General features: G+C 44.2%; 1 protein-coding gene across 1 annotated transcript in view; it reads left to right on the top strand.

The window, feature by feature from the left end:
* Window positions 1-17,151, top strand: part of CD34 (CD34 molecule) — a 134,440-nt gene that overhangs the window by 97,648 nt on the left and 19,641 nt on the right. Inside the window, exon 6 of the mRNA XM_073666864.1 lies at window positions 3,483-3,529. Within this exon, the coding sequence (XP_073522965.1) occupies window positions 3,483-3,529 (47 nt within the window). The remainder of the gene's footprint in view (window positions 1-3,482; window positions 3,530-17,151) is intronic.

The raw sequence follows: 17,151 nt of genomic DNA on the forward strand, positions 1-17,151 counted from the left end.
ATAATGACAACATGGAAACAAATTTTTAAAAACATCTCGATTCATTCAGCAATGAGTATGAGTATCATGTGTAGAAATACAACCCCTGGAAAAAATTATGGAATCACTGGGCTCGGAGGATGTTCATTCAGTTGTTTAATGTTGTTGAAAAAAAGAAGATCACAGACATGGCACAAAACAAAAGTCATTTCAAATGGCGACTTTAGGGCTTCAAGAAACACTAAAAGAAATCAAGATTAAAAATGTGGTACTCAGTAAGGGTAATTTTTTTCAGACCAAGCAGAGGGAAAAAATTATGGAATCACTCAATTCTGAGGAAAAAATTATGGAATCACCCTGTAAATTTTCATTTCCAAAACTAACACCTGCATCAAATTAGATCTGCTCGTTAGTCTGCATCTAAAAAGGAGTGATCACACCTTGGAGAGCTGTTGCACCAAGTAGACTGACATGAATCATGGCTCCAATACGAGAGATGTCAATTGAAACAAAGGAGAGGATTATCAAACTCTTAAAAGAAGGGAAATCATCACGCAATGTTGCAAAAGATGTTGGTTGTTCACAGTCAGCTGTGTCTAAAATCTGGACCAAATACAAACAACATGGGAAGGTTGTTAAAGGCAAACATAGTGGTAGACCAAGGAAGACATAAAAGCCTCAAGACCAGAAACTTAAAACAATAAGTCTCCAAAACAGGAAATGCACAACAAAACAAATGAGGAACGAATGGGAGGAAACTGGAGTCAATGTCTGTGACCGAACTGTATGAAAAAGACCTAAAGGAAATGGGATTTACATACAGAAAAGCTAAACATAAGCCATCATTAACACCTAAACAGAAAAAAACAAGGTTACAATGGGCTAAGGAAAAGCAATCGTGGACTGTGGATGACTGGATGAAAGTCATATTCAGTGATGAATCGCGAATCTGCATTGGGCAAGGTGATGATGTTGAAACTTTTGTTTGGTGCCATTCCAATGAGATTTATAAAGATGACTGCATGAAGAGAACATGCAAATTTCCACAGTCATTGATGATATGGGGCTGCATGTCAGGTAAAGACACTGGGGAGATGGCTGTCATTACATCTTCAATAAATGCCCAAGTTTACATTGATATTTTGGACAGTTTTCTTATCCCATCAATTGAAAGGATGTTTGGGGATGATGACATCATTTTTCAAGATGATAATGCATCCTGCCATAGAGCAAAAACTGTGAAAACATTCCTTGAAAGAAGACACATAAGGTCAATGTCATGGCATGCAAATAGCCCGGATCTCAATCCAGTTGAAAATCTTTGGTGGAAGTCGAAGAAAATGGTCCATGGCAAGGCTCCAACCTGCAAAGCTGATCTGGCAACAGCAGTCAGAGAAAGTTGGGGCCAGATTGATGAAGAGTACTGTTTGTCACTCATTAAGTCCATGCCTCAGAGACTGCAAGCTGTTATTAAAGCCAGAGGTGGTGCAACAAAATACTAGTGATGCATTGGAGTGTTCTTTTGTGTGTTTGTTTTTCATGATTTCATAATTTTTTCCTCAGAATTGAGTGATTCCATAATTTTTTCCCTTTGCTTGGTCTGAAAAAAATTACCCTTACTGAGTACCACATTTTTTTTCTTGATTTCTTTTAGTGGTTCTTAAAGCCCTAAAGTTGCCATTTGAAATGACTTTAGTTTTGTGCCATGTCTGTGATCTGCTTTCTTTCAACAACATTACACAACTGAATGAACATCCTCCGAGCCCGGTGATTCCATAATTTTTGCCTGGGGTTGTACACACACTTATTTGCCTTCGCATTCTATCATAAAAATTATTAATGGTTATATGAGGAATATCTGGCCACGTTGAATGCACTTGCCATGCAAATCATCAAGATCCGCTTCTGGCATCTCCTTCTTCAATTGCCAGCTGCAGGCCATGGTAGCACAATTAGACCACACAGGCTGCTCACATTAGCACAAGCAACATTCCACTTGGCGTTGTTGTGTTGACTTGTAATAATACCGAAAAATGGCCATAATACTGGTTTCATGACCAAAATGACCAAATCAATGTTAGTGTACTTGAAATGAAGGTCAGAGGAATCTGAGCACCGTTCATTATGCCTCCCCACACCATGATCCCAGGAGTAGTACAGGTGTTTCCTCATGAAGGTCTCGTTATGGCATTGCTCACTTGGTCTCCAGACCAATTTCTGGTTATGATTGCATCCAAGACAAATGTGAGACTCCATTTCCATTATGCTCTGCACCATGATAGCCTCTGAGAGTGTTGGCGCAAGGTCAGTTAAGAGGCCTTCATGGGGGAATGTCACACCAGTCCTACTTCCAGGTATATGGTGTGGCGTGGCATAATTTAAGGTAGCCAGACACCTGTAATCCTAATTCTATGTATATTAACAGTTTGGAGTTACAGTGTGGTGAAACCAGTGGTACGGATATTTCTCCAAAGTGTTGCAGGAGTCATTTTTCAACACAAAGCGAGGCCACATTTTGCTCAAGCTACTGTGCACAGCCTTCATGACCAAAATGTTCTACGATGGTCTGCAGTGCCTGTGAATTTGTCTCCCATTGAGCACATCTCAGATATCATTGATTTGCAACTGGAAAGGGAGCTGCCATCAGAGGATCTTGATGATATGCACGCCCAAGTGCATTCAGTGTTTCAGAACATTCCTCAGGCCACTATTAACAACTTCATTGATGGCATGCCAAACCATGTAAGTGTGTGTATTTCTGATAGTGACGCTAATACTCAACACTGAATAAATTGAGGTATTTTTAAAATGTTGTTTCCAATTTTTTATCAGTTGCATTACATTAATATGCCTATCGATCCTGTGATTTTCATGATTCCAGTACTGTGCAAAAGTCTTTGGCCTATGTGGAAAAATATTGCAAAGTAAAAATGCTTTCCCAAATATATACGTTTTAATTGCATTTTATTATCTGATAAAATTAAACTAAATGAGTGAACAAAAGAAAAGTACAAAGCAAATCAATATTTGGTGTGACCACCTTTTGCCTTCAGAACATAATTTCTTTTAGGCACACTTGCATATAGTTTTTGAAGGAGCTTGACAGGGAGGTTATTCGAAACATCTTGGAGACCTAACCACTGATCTGTCAATATAGAATTGTGTAAATCCTTTCATCTCTTTCAGTTCAGATGAGGCCTGGCTTGGCACATGGAGAGGTAGGACATTAGTGATACAGAGACCATCCGTATGTAACTAAATTTGACATTGTTGGATGGCTTGTGCACTCTTTGATCAAAAAGCACTAACTAAATACCTTACGTTTTTAACGTTGAGGGCAATGGTGCAGTTCAAGTATTCATTAATTGTAGTGTGCTGACGCATAATGTATGTACACTGTGTTATCAGAGTGCTGTTATTGTTATTAAAGATTTCATGTATTCCTTTGTACTGCACATTCTTACAAAATTTCCAATTGTAAAATAATATCAATATTGTTTCAGATGCCAAAGACAGGCTTCAAAATGAAACATATACAGCTATTTACCAGGTAAGTGTATTTGAATACGTATTGTCACACTGTTAACTGACAGAATAATATGCCTATGTGCATAGCGTCGAAAAAACAGTATCAAGATCATTAGCTGACTAATGTGTATCAGCATGATTAGTTGACTATCTGATATGTATGTAGGGCATCCTGACTTTTCCCCAACAGATGATGTTAGGGATCAGCAGTTTGAATTCTTATGACTGGTACTTTTGTCTTTGTGGATGAGGTGTATATTAGAGATCAGTAGATCGCTTTGCGCAACCCCGGTCCACCGTCCAGGTCAGTGCTCTCAGTCCATGGATAGGAGCTGCGCAAATTTCTTTACCTTCTGGTTTCCTTGGTGTGGCATTTGACTTGCCGGCCTATTGTGACGTCATCTGCGGCACACAAGGTGACGAAACGCGAAAACAGCAAATTGTAAGATGAGCCTAGGCCAAAGGATTTCTGAGGTTCAGAAAATTCGGCAGCTTCTGTCCATGACCAGAGAGCACTGTCCTAGACTGTGGACCGGAGTTGCGCAAAACAAGTTGCTTATATCAAGTGCCCGGCAGTGGCTTATTCTCCTCTCATCATGCAGGACACAGTCACATGTTTTTTGCAAGATCTTTCATCTGTTCAATAAATATTCATTCAATGCTTGAAAAAAAAAATTCAGTCCACAACAAATGCCAAGTTTCTAAGAGACCAAGTTTCTCCAAGCTAACAGGTCAGGGGATATAAAAACACTCTTCCCCTCTGTAGACAGAAATGTCTCATCGTTAGGGAATGTTTTTCTATAAGGTATCACAGTTAAATCTTGGACTTTATCCTAAGAATAACTTCCTTCCTCCTGTGTGAATGCAAACACTCACCGAGTGCATATTTCTGTTCGGTACCCTCAACATCCCAAAAGATATAGTGACTTTGACCTTGTCACGCTACAGGTGTCATGTTTTGTATTCCTTGAATTCTTCAATGATATATGCTGAAAACACAGAGTAACTAAGCATCGTTTTATTATTTTTTTCCATAAATCAGTAGTACATGTGAAAACAACAAAGAGGAACAAAAAACTTTATACTATATCTTATCATAAAAATCTGCTCCCCCCCCCCCCCCGGACTGATCTTTCATCTGAAAATTCTCAATTCACAGGTAAAATCTGTCTTCAGTGAATACAGATTAACTCATTACTGAGATAGGAGATGGCAGTTGGTGCTCAAAGTTCCATGGAGAACTATAACTGTTGTTTCAGGATAACCTGCAGAATAATGTATGTGTCTGCCCCTGGCTCCTCCTCCTCCCCCTCCCCTCTCCATAGAACTTTATGAATACCAACTGTTCTCTCTCAGTAATGGGAAAATCTGTCTTCATTGAATGACAGTGAGACTGAAAGATCAGTCCAGGAGGAAAAAGAAGCACATTTCTCAGGTAAAACATATTTCACATTTTGCTTAGTTTTATGTTTACAATTAATTTATTAAATAAAAATTAAAAAGATTGTAACTCTCTAATTTACTACAATGATATAAAATGTTATCATGGTAATTTAACATTTTACATAGCAAAATTCTGCAATGTTTTGTAACCAAACTACAAAACTATTGGTCACATTTATACTTTATTTTGTCTTAATGTAAAAGGTCTAAAAAGGTGTGCTTTTCACCCATAGAGACATTGCAAGCCACAGTCACATAGAAATATACCTTGACCTATGAGCTGACAATTTACATACAGTGGGTACGTAAAGTATCCAGACCCCTTTAAATTTTTCACTCTTTGTTTCATTGCAGCCATTTGGTTAATTCGAAAAAGTTAATTTTTTTCGCATTTAAGTACTCTCTGCACTCCATCTTGACTGAAAAAAACAGAAATGTAGAAATGTTTGCAAATTTATTAAAAAAGAAAAACTGAAATATCACATGTTATTTTTGCTGTGTGCTTAGTGTCATTGTCTTGTTGGAAGGTGAACCTTCGGCAAGTCTGAGGTCAAGAGCACTCTGAAAGAGGTTTTCATCCAGGATATCTCTGTACTTGGCTGCATTCATGTTTCCTTCAATTGCAACCAGTCGTCCTGTCCCTGCAGCTGAAAAACACCCCATAGCATGATGCTGCCACCACCATGTTTCACTGTTGGGATTGTATTGGAAAGGTGATGAGCAGTGCCTGGTTTTCTCCACACATACCGCTTAGAATTATCACCAAAAAGTTCTATCTTCGTCTCATCAGACCAGAGAATCTTATTTCTCATAGTCTGTGAATCCTTTATGTGTTCTTGAGCAAACTCTATGCAGGCTTTCATATGTCTTGCACTGAGGAGAGGCTTCCGTCGGGCCACTCTGCCATAAATGCCCGACTGGTGGAGGGCTGCAGTGATAGTTGACTTTGTGGAACTTTCTCCCATCTCCCTACTGCATCTCTGGAGCTCAGCCATAGTGATCTTGGGGTTCTTCTTTACCTCTCTCACCAAGGCTCTTCTCCCACGATTGCTCAGTTTAGCTGGACAGCCAGGTGTAGGAAGAGTTCTGGTGGTTCCAAACTTCTTCCATTTAAGGATTATGGAGGCCACTGTGCTCTTAGGAACCTTGAGTAATGCAGAAATTCTTTTATAACCTTGGCCAGATCTGTGCATTGCCACAGTTCTGTCTCTGAGCTCCTTGAGCAGTTCCTTTGAGCTCATGATTCTCATTTGGTCTGACATGCACTGTGAGCTGTGAGGTCATATATAGACAGGTGTGTGCCTTTCCAAATCAAGTCCTATCAGTTTAATTAAACACAGCTGGACACCAATGAAGGAGTAGAACCATCTCAAGGAGTATCACAAGGAAATAGACAGCATGTGACTTAAATATGAGTGTCTGAGCAAAGGGTCTGAATACTTATAACTATGTGATATTTCAGTTTCTCTTTTTTGATAAATTTGAAAAAATGTCTACATTTCTGTTTTTTTTTCAGTCAAGATGGGTTGCAGAGTGTACTTTAATGAGAAAAAAATTAACTTTTTAAAATTTACCAAATGGCTGCAATGAAACAAAGAGTGAAAAATTTAAAGGGGTCTGAATACTTTCTGTACCCGCTATATATCATTGATTGTGCATACATGACTTGAAAGATGAGGCTAGAACACTGACAAGTGACAAAACTTTAGCTCACTGTGACTATAACCTGTAATTTTGATGTTACATCAATGAATTTATCATTGTCAATGAGACTACAACAGCAGTCAATGACATGACTACTAACGGAAGTAGATGAGTATGTTACAACAGAAAACAAATTATCTACAAGCAACACTAAGCAGATTTGTAAGGCAACAGGTTATAAAAATGTTTGAACACGATGAAAATATGATCCATACCAAAGAAAAATAGGCAACCCTAATAATAAAAAGCAAAGAGTTACCAATACTTTGTGCATTGGGCAGTAAGGCATCAACTCGATCATGAGCATCTAAAACGGCTTAATTTACCCACGCACACTACTTCTGTATATAGTAAACATGTTATTAGTATTGAGTTTTTGGGGGACTTTACCATGAGGCTTAGCAACTAATTCCTAAAAATCAACTTTTACTGCCAGACTGGCAGCCAGGCTAGCAGTGCTAATACTTCCACATTTAAAAGGAGATTATCAATGCTTTATATATTTTAGTAATATACCTTATATCAATAGAGATGAAGTTTAAAATGCCTCAAACATCATCTACATTGGCATGCATGTAATACATAAAAGGGGTCACAATGTAAAAACAGAAATGGCCTTCCTATTACATTGTTTGGCTTTTCCAACCAGTCGAGAAAGACTTGTATTTTGTACCCCGTTTTTATGACTGTTAAGCCAAATCTCCAATCTCTTGTTTGTGAAGAATACTTTTCATGGAGATTCCCACATCAACTATCCTAATCCAGTAGCAAATGAGATGGGATCAACCTAGATTTGCCCCACTCTCCAATAACCCCATAGCAGCTGCAAACAGAAATACAGAGACAACAAGTAGGAGTTAGGTACTGGTTCAGACACTGCAGGACAAGAGAAGGATCAGACATGGAGACAAACAGGTAACGGGCTAGGACACAGTTCAGACAGGAACTGACACAGGAAAGAGATACAGGACAGTGCCTGGGCATTCAGCCCCCAGGGAGGTGGAAATAGACTAGAAGTCACAGATACAGGTAACGGGCCTGGGTACTCAGCCCCCAGGGTGGCGGAAACAGACAAAATTCAGGACAGGACCTGGCAACTCACAGTTGCACAGAACACACTGTAAGAAGGTGTTGCTCAGGTACCTCCCACTGGGTGGAGGAGGTTTAAGTATCCAGTGACTCATAGCAATAGGCTGGGGGCGCATTAGGACTGCGCACACTGTAACTATAAGAATCAGGAAGTACCAGCGCTGCCGCCCTAAGCCAGCAGACAAGAGATATGCATACAGCAAGTAGAGGAGTATAGTGCACAGCCTGGACTGGTAGGTAAGTTGGTGGTCTTGCATGGTGGGAGATGGTAATGACTAGCCCAGGGGATGGAGATGACTTTGATACCCGGGCCTTTAGCCTTGGGGATGTCGCAGCGGTCGGCTCCCGGGCCCGTACCCTGGGGTCACTCTTTAAAAGGGTTAATGGTTTGCTAGTTTATTTTATAAAAGTTTGTGACGCCACCTGTGGCTTCTGGTGAGAATCACCAGCGCTGCGCAGTCCACTGAGGCCGGTGATAAGGCAGCTCGATGGTATAGCTCCCCACAGGTGGAGCTAGGCCTCAGGGCAGTGTATAAAGGGGAATGCAGGACAGACAAGACCCAGCCGGGTCAGAGCAAGAACAGGGACAGACACGATAGTCACTTCAGTACCTTTTACTGATGGAAATTCAGGCACGTCCCGGAGTACTGTAGGGTGAAGGGTGCATGTCAGGATCCTCCCCAATGAACAGGTTTTGGGCCTCCTGTTTCTTGCTTCTATGTAGTAAGTTTCTGACCTGCCTGGAGCTAGGCCTAACTTTGTCTCTGTCCTGCGCTGGCTGACCTTGTGGTAGGGCCTTTTCTTGGCACCTTAGCTGTGGGCCTATGTGTCTCCTGACTCTGTTACGTATCAGCACTTTAGCGATCCTGGGACTTGTAGTTCCTCAGGGATTCCGGTTATGCCTTACTGGGTCATAGAGATCCCGGTAAACTTCGGACCCGGTGTCCGGTAACTTCTTCGGGGTGAGCACGTTAAGCTCCTCTGCCCCCTATGTACTAACTCTCCACTCGCCTTCGGCCTACTCGAGCCCTCACTAGGCTACTCACACTAACCGCAGCTTGCTGCGCTTCACCGATCTTATGGCACGGGCACACCTAAAGCTCACTGCTCTGAGCTACAACTGAGTCTGGACTGTGCTCCACTGCAGACTGACCTCTTTCTGTGTCTCACTCTGCAGGAACTCTCTCAACAGGTTTGCTCTGTGTCGACTCCAGTCTAGACTAACTGCTGCCTGGCTCCACCTTCCCTATTTATCTATCCCTAAAGGGCTCCCTCTGGTGGTCTGAGGTGGAAGGTGGAGATGTGTGAATGGTTATGGGGGCCTCTTGTGGGGGAATCCATCAATACACCCTTCTAGGATCTGTGATACCAAGCGCAGCTGGGCGTCACATTCCCCCCTAGTAAAGCGCAGCACTCCCGGGCTGAAGTACATTTTTATAAAACAATAATAACATTAGGAAACATGAACAATGCAAGAACAATCTTCCCTTTATGGGAGGCACGAATCTTAAACATTACATAACAGTATAACAAATACAGAGTGTCCTCAGAATTCAAGTTTCCTGTGGTGAGGTTCCCATGGTTCCTGTGGTGAGGTTGTCCATCTCACCGGGTAGAGTACTTGGTGGTTTTGAGGGACCTGTCCTAAACCCTCAACGTAGGCCCTGGGGTGGCTGCAGGGCATGAAGATCCGGAGTTGGACCTCCAATAGAGCCACTCCAGACAGGTTTTCCTTCCGAGGTCACCTAAAAGGGGCACTCCAAGGAGTGCGATTATATACACAAGCAGTTTTTGGGCTGCACACAGTCCTCAGCCACGAAGTTCTTAGGTAAATAAGAAAGTAAATCATTAGGCAAAACACAAAGTGATATACATATAAGAAAGTACACCATCAATACAATACATTTCAATTTAATATGCCCCAGGGGTAACTATCTACATTTAGGAATTTGGCTATTTACTGAGTGTACCTCACAGGGGGTTTACCTCTCGTGCTACGTGTTGATCTGCGTGGTGCTTTGGCCTGTGGGGTATCAGTGTCTGCATTCTCAGTTACTCTACCAGTTCTACGTGTGACCATGTTGTAAAACTGCCTTAACCTCTCTCTTGGACTGGCAAGTCTGCCATTGGCTGGGCCCTCTTGCTCTGCTCCTACCGGGGATCCTTCATCCGGGGATTCTTCTTGAGCTGGCTCTTCTGCAGCACTTACAGGTTCAACTTGCTGTGGAGGGGTTTTCTGGCCGTTCATATAATTGGAGTACTGGGATGATTACTGCACCTCTTATTTGAGATCAATCTGCAGGGAAGTCTCCTAGGTTAGTGTGTATCACCGCTTCTTTAGGTTCTTCCGGGATTGTGAGAGGCACTTTTTCTTGGGGTTTCAGTAATTCTGGACACAACTTTAGGTGGTCCCTGGACACAGTAGCAGTCGTTCTTCCTCCATCTCGACTGATTATGCAGGTCTTTTTGTTGTCAAATCTTGACGGTAACACAGTGTAGGGGTCTTTTTCCCACTGGTCATCAAGTTTGTGGTTGCGTCTTTTCCTTTTCAATACTGTTTCACCTGGTATGAAAGGTTCTGCGGGTGCGTTTTTGTTGTAGTGCACTTCCTGTTTTTCTCTCACCCGAGTAAGACTGTCCTTGACACAAGCTTGTACTCTTCTGTACTGCTCTTGTCTGGTCTTGTCCCAGTCTTCAGTGGTCATATCAGCTTCAGGCTCAACAACACCAAGCTCCAGATCCATGGGCAGCTTTCCTGGCCTTGCCCGCATGAGATATGCCGGAGTGCAGTTGGTGGAACTTACTGGTATATGATTATACAGATCCACTAAGTCAGGTAGTAGGTCTGGCCACTGTTTTCTCTCCTCAAGTGGTATGGTCTTTAGCAGGTCGATGATGATGTTGTTCATCTTTTCGCAGAGACCGTTGGTTTGTGGGTGGTACGGTGTAGTTCTTATCTTCTTACAACCGTACAAATGGCAGAACTCCTTGAACAACTCAGCCTCAAAGGCCGGGCCTTGGTCCGTCAGCACCTGCTCAGGGTAACCATGGGGTCTACAGAAGTACGCTTGGAACGTCTTTGCTGCTGTCTCTGCCGTCAGGTCTTTGACGGGGGTGACCACCAGGAAACGTGAGTAGTGATCCACCATGGTCAGAGCATAGGAGTACCCTGACCTGCTGGGGGAGAGCATTACTTGGTCCAGGGCCACGATCTCCAGGGGTCGAGTCATCTTGATGGGTTGCAGGGGTGCCTTCTGGCTGCTGAAGTCTTTTCTTCTTAGGCCACAGGGTCCACAGTCCCGGCACCACCTCTCAATGGAGCTGCGCATTCCTACCCAGTATAATCGACACTTCAGCAGGGTCTCTAGCTTTTTCCAGCAAAGTGCCCCGCCTGATCATGGTAAGCCTCTAATACCATTTGGATGTCTGTCTTCGGGACCACTATCTGCCATACCATCTCATGGGTTTTTGGATTGACGTACATCCGGAACAGCTTCTCACGGTAGATAAACAGCCGGCTTCTCTCGTTCCACAGCTGCTTTGCTTGCAGAGACGCTTCCTTCTCCAGGGAGGCACCCTCTTGGGTTATCAGCTCCTTAATGCGGCTGAAAACCGGGTCACTGTCCTGGGTCTCCTTCCAGCTGTGGTGAGGCAGGGGGTTTAACGTCTTTCCACGCTGCTTCCTGGAGGCTCGTTGCTCGTGGATCATCCCACTCTGATGAAAGGCAGGTAGCTCTATCTCTTCCAGGTCATCCACTTCTTCTTCCGTGTCTGACTGGTGAGGCATCCTAGACAGGGCATCGGCGTTGGAGTTCTTGCGGCCCGCCCGGTATTTAATTGTAAATTGGTAGTTTGACAGCCGAGCCATCCATCGTTGTTCCAGTGCCCCCAACTTAGCTGTTTCAAGATGGGTCAAGGGGTTGTTATCAGTAAAGGCAGTGAACTTGCTGGAGGCCAGATAGTGCTTGAACCTTTCAGTGATGGCCCAGACCAAGGCCAGGAACTCCAACTTAAAGCTGCTATAGTTCTCTGGGTTTCTCTCAGTCGGGCGGAGCTTCCTGCTTGCGTATGCGATCACTTTCTCTTGGCCATTCTGCTTCTGACTTAGAACAGCGCCCAGCTCTTCGTTGCTGGCATCTGTATACAGCAGGAACGGTTGGCTGTAGTCAGGGTAGGCTAGGATCTCATCATCTGTCAGGATCTCCTTCATCTCCTGAAACGACTCGGCTTGCTCCTTACCCCAGTGGAATGGGGGATTTTTGCCTTTGGGGGACTGCCCCACCAGGAGGTCTTGCAGAGGAGCTGCTTTCTTTGTGTAGTCTTTTACGAACCTCCGGTAGTATCCTACTAGTCCCAAGAACTGACACACCTCCTTGAGGTTCTTCGGCTCCGGTCACTTCTGGATGGCATTTGTTTCCAGGAGCTGCAGTCCTTTTATAGCCATGTCCTTAAGATTGTCAAAGGTGGCATCTGGATGATCCAGGGACCACCAACGCACAGTCCTGCTTTCCTCTGGAGACCTTAACCCCCGGACAAACTGTTCCTTCAGCATTTTATTCTCATTCTCAACGCTGGTTGGACTAACCTGGTTCAGAGCCCGCAGGGCCCCTTGAAGACGCCAGGCATTGTCTCGAACATTGTCCTCCGGCTGTTGGGAACAGCTGTAGAACCTCATCCGGAGGTCCGCCTCAGTAAGGTCCTCAAAGACATCCTGTAGTTTTTTGGAATATTGCGGACACTGACTCCTGGTCTGCGGCCGACCATGTTTCCACTTCCCGTTCCGCAGCACCGGTCAGTTGTCCTAATACAACGGATGCTCTTTGTTTGCCGGTCATAGAGTACATGTCTAAGATACCACATATCTTCCGTATCTGGTTTGCCGTTGTACTGGGGGAGCCACTTTGCTCCAGGAATGTACGGTAGAGTCATAGGAATGACAGGTGTTACAGGCGCTGCTGGTGGAGCGGCGGCTTCGGCCTGCTCATCATCGGGCGCGGGTTGAACCTCAGGGACGTTTACCGGCATGTCGGCGTTCTGCTGTTTGTCAGACATCTTGGCGCCCCCCTAGTTAACCGTGGCCTACCTTCTTTTCTTTTCTTCCGGTAGGCCGCAGCTCCGCAGGTGACGGTTGTCTTCAGGACCTTGCGTCGCTTGCGTCCTACGTCAGAGCGTTCAGCGACGCTCCTTACAGGACCTGGCGCTTCCCGATTTGACGTCGAGGTGTGGGGCGTGTCCGGGACTTCGCGCTCTTTTGCAGGTACGCCCCTAATTTTCCCGCGGTTACGCCCTTCTTCTCACTCAGTGGCCCAACAATGGCGGCAACCTTCACCACAACTTTACGTACACAGTTCAGAATAAAGGCACACAGTACCCGTCGTTGCAGCGGGCACGCAATCCTGTTCGTGACGCCAGGAGGAGATGACTAGCCCAGGGGATGGAGGTGACTCGGATACCCGGGACTTTAGCCTTGGGGATGTCGCGGCGTTGGGCTCCCGGGCCCGTATCCTGGGGTCACTCTTTAAAAGGGTTAATGGTTTGCTAGTTTATTTTACAAAAGTTTGTGACGCCACCTGTGGCTTCTGGTGAGAATCACCAGCGCTGCGCAGTCCACTGAGGCCGGTGATAAGGCAGCTCGATGGTATAGCTCCCCACAGGTGGAGCTAGGCCTCAAGGCAGTGTATAAAGGGGAATGCAGGACAGACGAGACCCAGCCGGGTCAGAGCAAGAACAGGGACAGACACGATAGTCACTTCAGTACCTTTTACTGATGGAAATTCAGGCACGTCCCGGAGTACTGTAGGGTCAAGGGTGCATGTCAGGATCCTCCCCAATGAGCAGGTTTTGGGCCTCCTGTTTCTTGCTTCTACGTAGTAAGTTTCTGACCTGCCTGGAGCTAGGCCTAACTTTGTCTCTGTCCTGCGCTGGCTGACCTTGTGGTAGGGCCTTTTCTTGGAGTACACGCACCTTAGCTGTGGGCCTATGTGTCTCCTGACTCTGTTACGTATCAGCACTTTAGCGATCCTGGGACTTGTAGTTCCCCAGGGATTCCGGTTATGCCTTTCTGGGTCATAGAGATCCCGGTAAACTTCGGACCCGGTGTCCGGTAACTTCTTCGGGGTGAGCAAGTTAAGCTCCTCTGCCCCCTATGTACTAACTCTCCACTCGCCTTTGGCCTACTCGGGCCCTCACTAGGCTACTCACACTAACGGCAGCTTGCCGCGCTTCACCGATCTTATGGCGCCGGCACACCTAAAGCTCACTGCTCTGAGCTACAAGTGAGTCTGGACTGTGCTCCACTGCAGACTGACCTCTTTCTGTGTCTCACTCTGCAGGAACTCTCTCAACAGGTTTGCTCTCTGTCGACTCCAGTCTAGACTAACTGCTGCCTGGCTCCACCTTACTTATTTATCTATCCCTAACGGGCTCCCTCTGGTGGTCTGAGGTGGAAGGTGGAGATGTGTGAATGGTTATGGGGGCCTCTTGTGGAGGAATCCATCAATACACCCTTCTAGGATCTGTGATACCAAGCGCAGCTGGGCGTCACAGTAAGCCATGCCAGCACGCCGCCAGGGATGTTACAGTCACATACTGAACATTTTTTTAAATGATCAATAATACCACATACAAGGGTCAAATATTGTCACACCATTGCTAGACCACATGTTACCACCACACAGTGACATAATAATACCACATACAAGGGAAAAATACTGCAATACCATGACAAGACCATATATTACCATGACATAGTGACCAAATAATGCCACATATAAATACCACCACACCATTACCAGATCACATATTATCACATAGTGACCGAATACTACAATGATGATCATTTATAAAAAAATCACAATACTAATATAATCGTAAGTGCCATTATACACAGGAGCTCTGTGTATAGTATAAAGTGTATAGTGTAAGTGTTCAAGTAATACAGTGATCACCAGTGACATTATACACAGGAGCTCTGTATATAGTGTATAGTGTGCAAGTAATATAGTGATCACCAGTGAAATTAAACACAGGAGCTCTCTATATAGTGTAAAATGTACAGGTAACACAGTGGTCACCACTGACATTACACACAGGAGATCTGTATATAGTATATAGTGTACAGGTAATAAAGTGATTACCAGTGACATTATACACAGGAGCTAAATATATAATATATAGTGTATAGTGTCAGTGTACAGGTAACACATTGACTCACCAGTGATATCCTTCATCTTTGCTTTTCTTCTCCATCCAGCGCAGACCGCCATCACTTCTTCCAGCCAGGACTCATCTCTGCAGAAAATAACACACAGTTATCTAGAGCACCGCTTCCAGAGCTCATTCTCCACTTTTTCCCCAACTTCTAAACTATGCCATAAGAAGAAAAAAGCAACACAATGCTGCCCTGCACAGTAACGTGAACCCCCCTCAATTCATAATTTGCTCTCCCCTACCTTCAATTCATCGTCATTTGCTGTTCTCCACCACCTGTCACAATTCATAATCAGTTACTCTCCCCCACCCCCAGTCTCAATTCATAATCATTTACTCTCCTCTACCCCACCCCTAATTCATCATTATTTGCTCTCCCCCACCCTCAATTCATCATTTGCAATTTCCCACCCCCCACCCTCAAGTTATCATAATTTTGTGTTCCCCACCTTCAAGTCATCATCATTTTCTGTCCCCCACACCCCAGTCTCAATTCATAGTCATTTGCTCTCCCCACCTTCAATACATAATCCATTATTCTCCCCCACCCTCAATTCATCATCATTTACTCCCCCCACCCTCAATTCATCATTATTTGCTCTCCCCCACCCTCAATTCATAATTTGCTCTTCCCACCCCCAATTCATCATTATTTGCGCCCCCACCCTCAGTACATCATCATTTGCTGTCCCCCTTCCTCCACCCTCAATGCAGCATTATTTACTTCCCCCACACCCATTTAATTCATTTTATTAAAAAAAGTTTTTCATACTTACCGCTCATACAATCCCCTGCAGTTCCACTTCTGGCATCCAGCAAGCATAAATGCTGGTGCTTGTGTGATGACATCATCACGTAGGCGCTTTCACCAACACGTCACAAAAAAGGCAGAGGGAGTTCCCTAGAGCTGTGCTGCCATACCGTTTTGATGGCCATGGAGCACCCTTCGCTGAGATGTGCGCCGCGACCCACCTCTGCCCCAGGGGTTCTTCACACTGGGCCCCATACACCAGTAAGGGTAGTAATGCCCTGATAGCGGCCCTGGCCGAGTGTGATCCGAATATCAAATCAAACTCAGGCATGCATCGATTTTTTTTCAGTCTCTGTCCGAGGAAAAAATTTAACATGTGCACAGTCCCATAGAAGAACATTGGTACGAATGCGAACCGATGTTTTGTCAGATCACACTCGGACAGCAACTACACTCGTCTGCCCGTGCCCTTATACTGAGACTTTTCTTAAAAAAATGTGTTTCCGGGCTTTTACGGACGTGGATGAACATCGGTCCAATCTCTTATCACAGTGCACGGACTGCCCGTGTGTTTTCCAACCCTGAGCGTGACAGCCTCATAGAACTATATCAAGCTGTCACGCTCGGGGCCGGGAGACACGTAACCAGTCCATGCATTGTGATATAACCTCCTGACTTTAGATTTGATACCATTTTACACATGCCAGGTTCCCTTTACGCACAACTAAATGGGGGAAAAGGCTCTTGCTAATATAAATTCATCAACACTAACAAGAATAAGGCAGAGGTTATCAATGTACCTTTAACATCGGAGAGCAGTACAGAATAGCACATCTGTCAGCAGAGTACTTTCATAGATCCATTCTGCATACGTAGTTCATTTTATTGCACACAGTATGACTAGTTTTATAACCTTTAAATTTGATGGATCCACCCAACATCTTTGGATTCAGTACAAATTGCAAATGAATCCAACAACCTAGACAAATAGAAGGATGCTGTACAAGATTCACAGTAATAAAAAAAAATCGGTAACATTGAGCTCATGAAAATCTGTTAGCAATTTGCACTGACTGCAAGCAAAGAACTGTGTGTTTTCATAACTTATTCATTTGGGTGGATTTTGTTATCATATATACTTTACTATATCCATTTTGTTTATTTCTCACAGAATTCAGGACATCCCATAGACATTTCTGTTAAACTAAGGGTTCACTTAGGAATTATTCATTTCTATGTGTATCTGATCTTCATGCGATGGACATCAGTGCAGGAATTTAACCCCATAATGATACAACCAGTTTTGGTGTTCATGACCAAGACTCATTTTTCAAATCTGACATGTGTCACTTTTTGTGGTAATAACTCTGGAATGCGTCTATATATTCCAGTAATTCTGAGAATGCTTTTTCATGACACATTCTACTTTATATTAGTGGTAAATTTTT

The sequence above is a fragment of the Phyllobates terribilis genome, unplaced genomic scaffold, assembly GCF_046119375.1.
Source record: "Phyllobates terribilis strain yellow unplaced genomic scaffold, ASM4611937v1 Scaffold_2__4_contigs__length_985480577, whole genome shotgun sequence".
NCBI lineage: Eukaryota > Metazoa > Chordata > Amphibia > Anura > Dendrobatidae > Phyllobates > Phyllobates terribilis.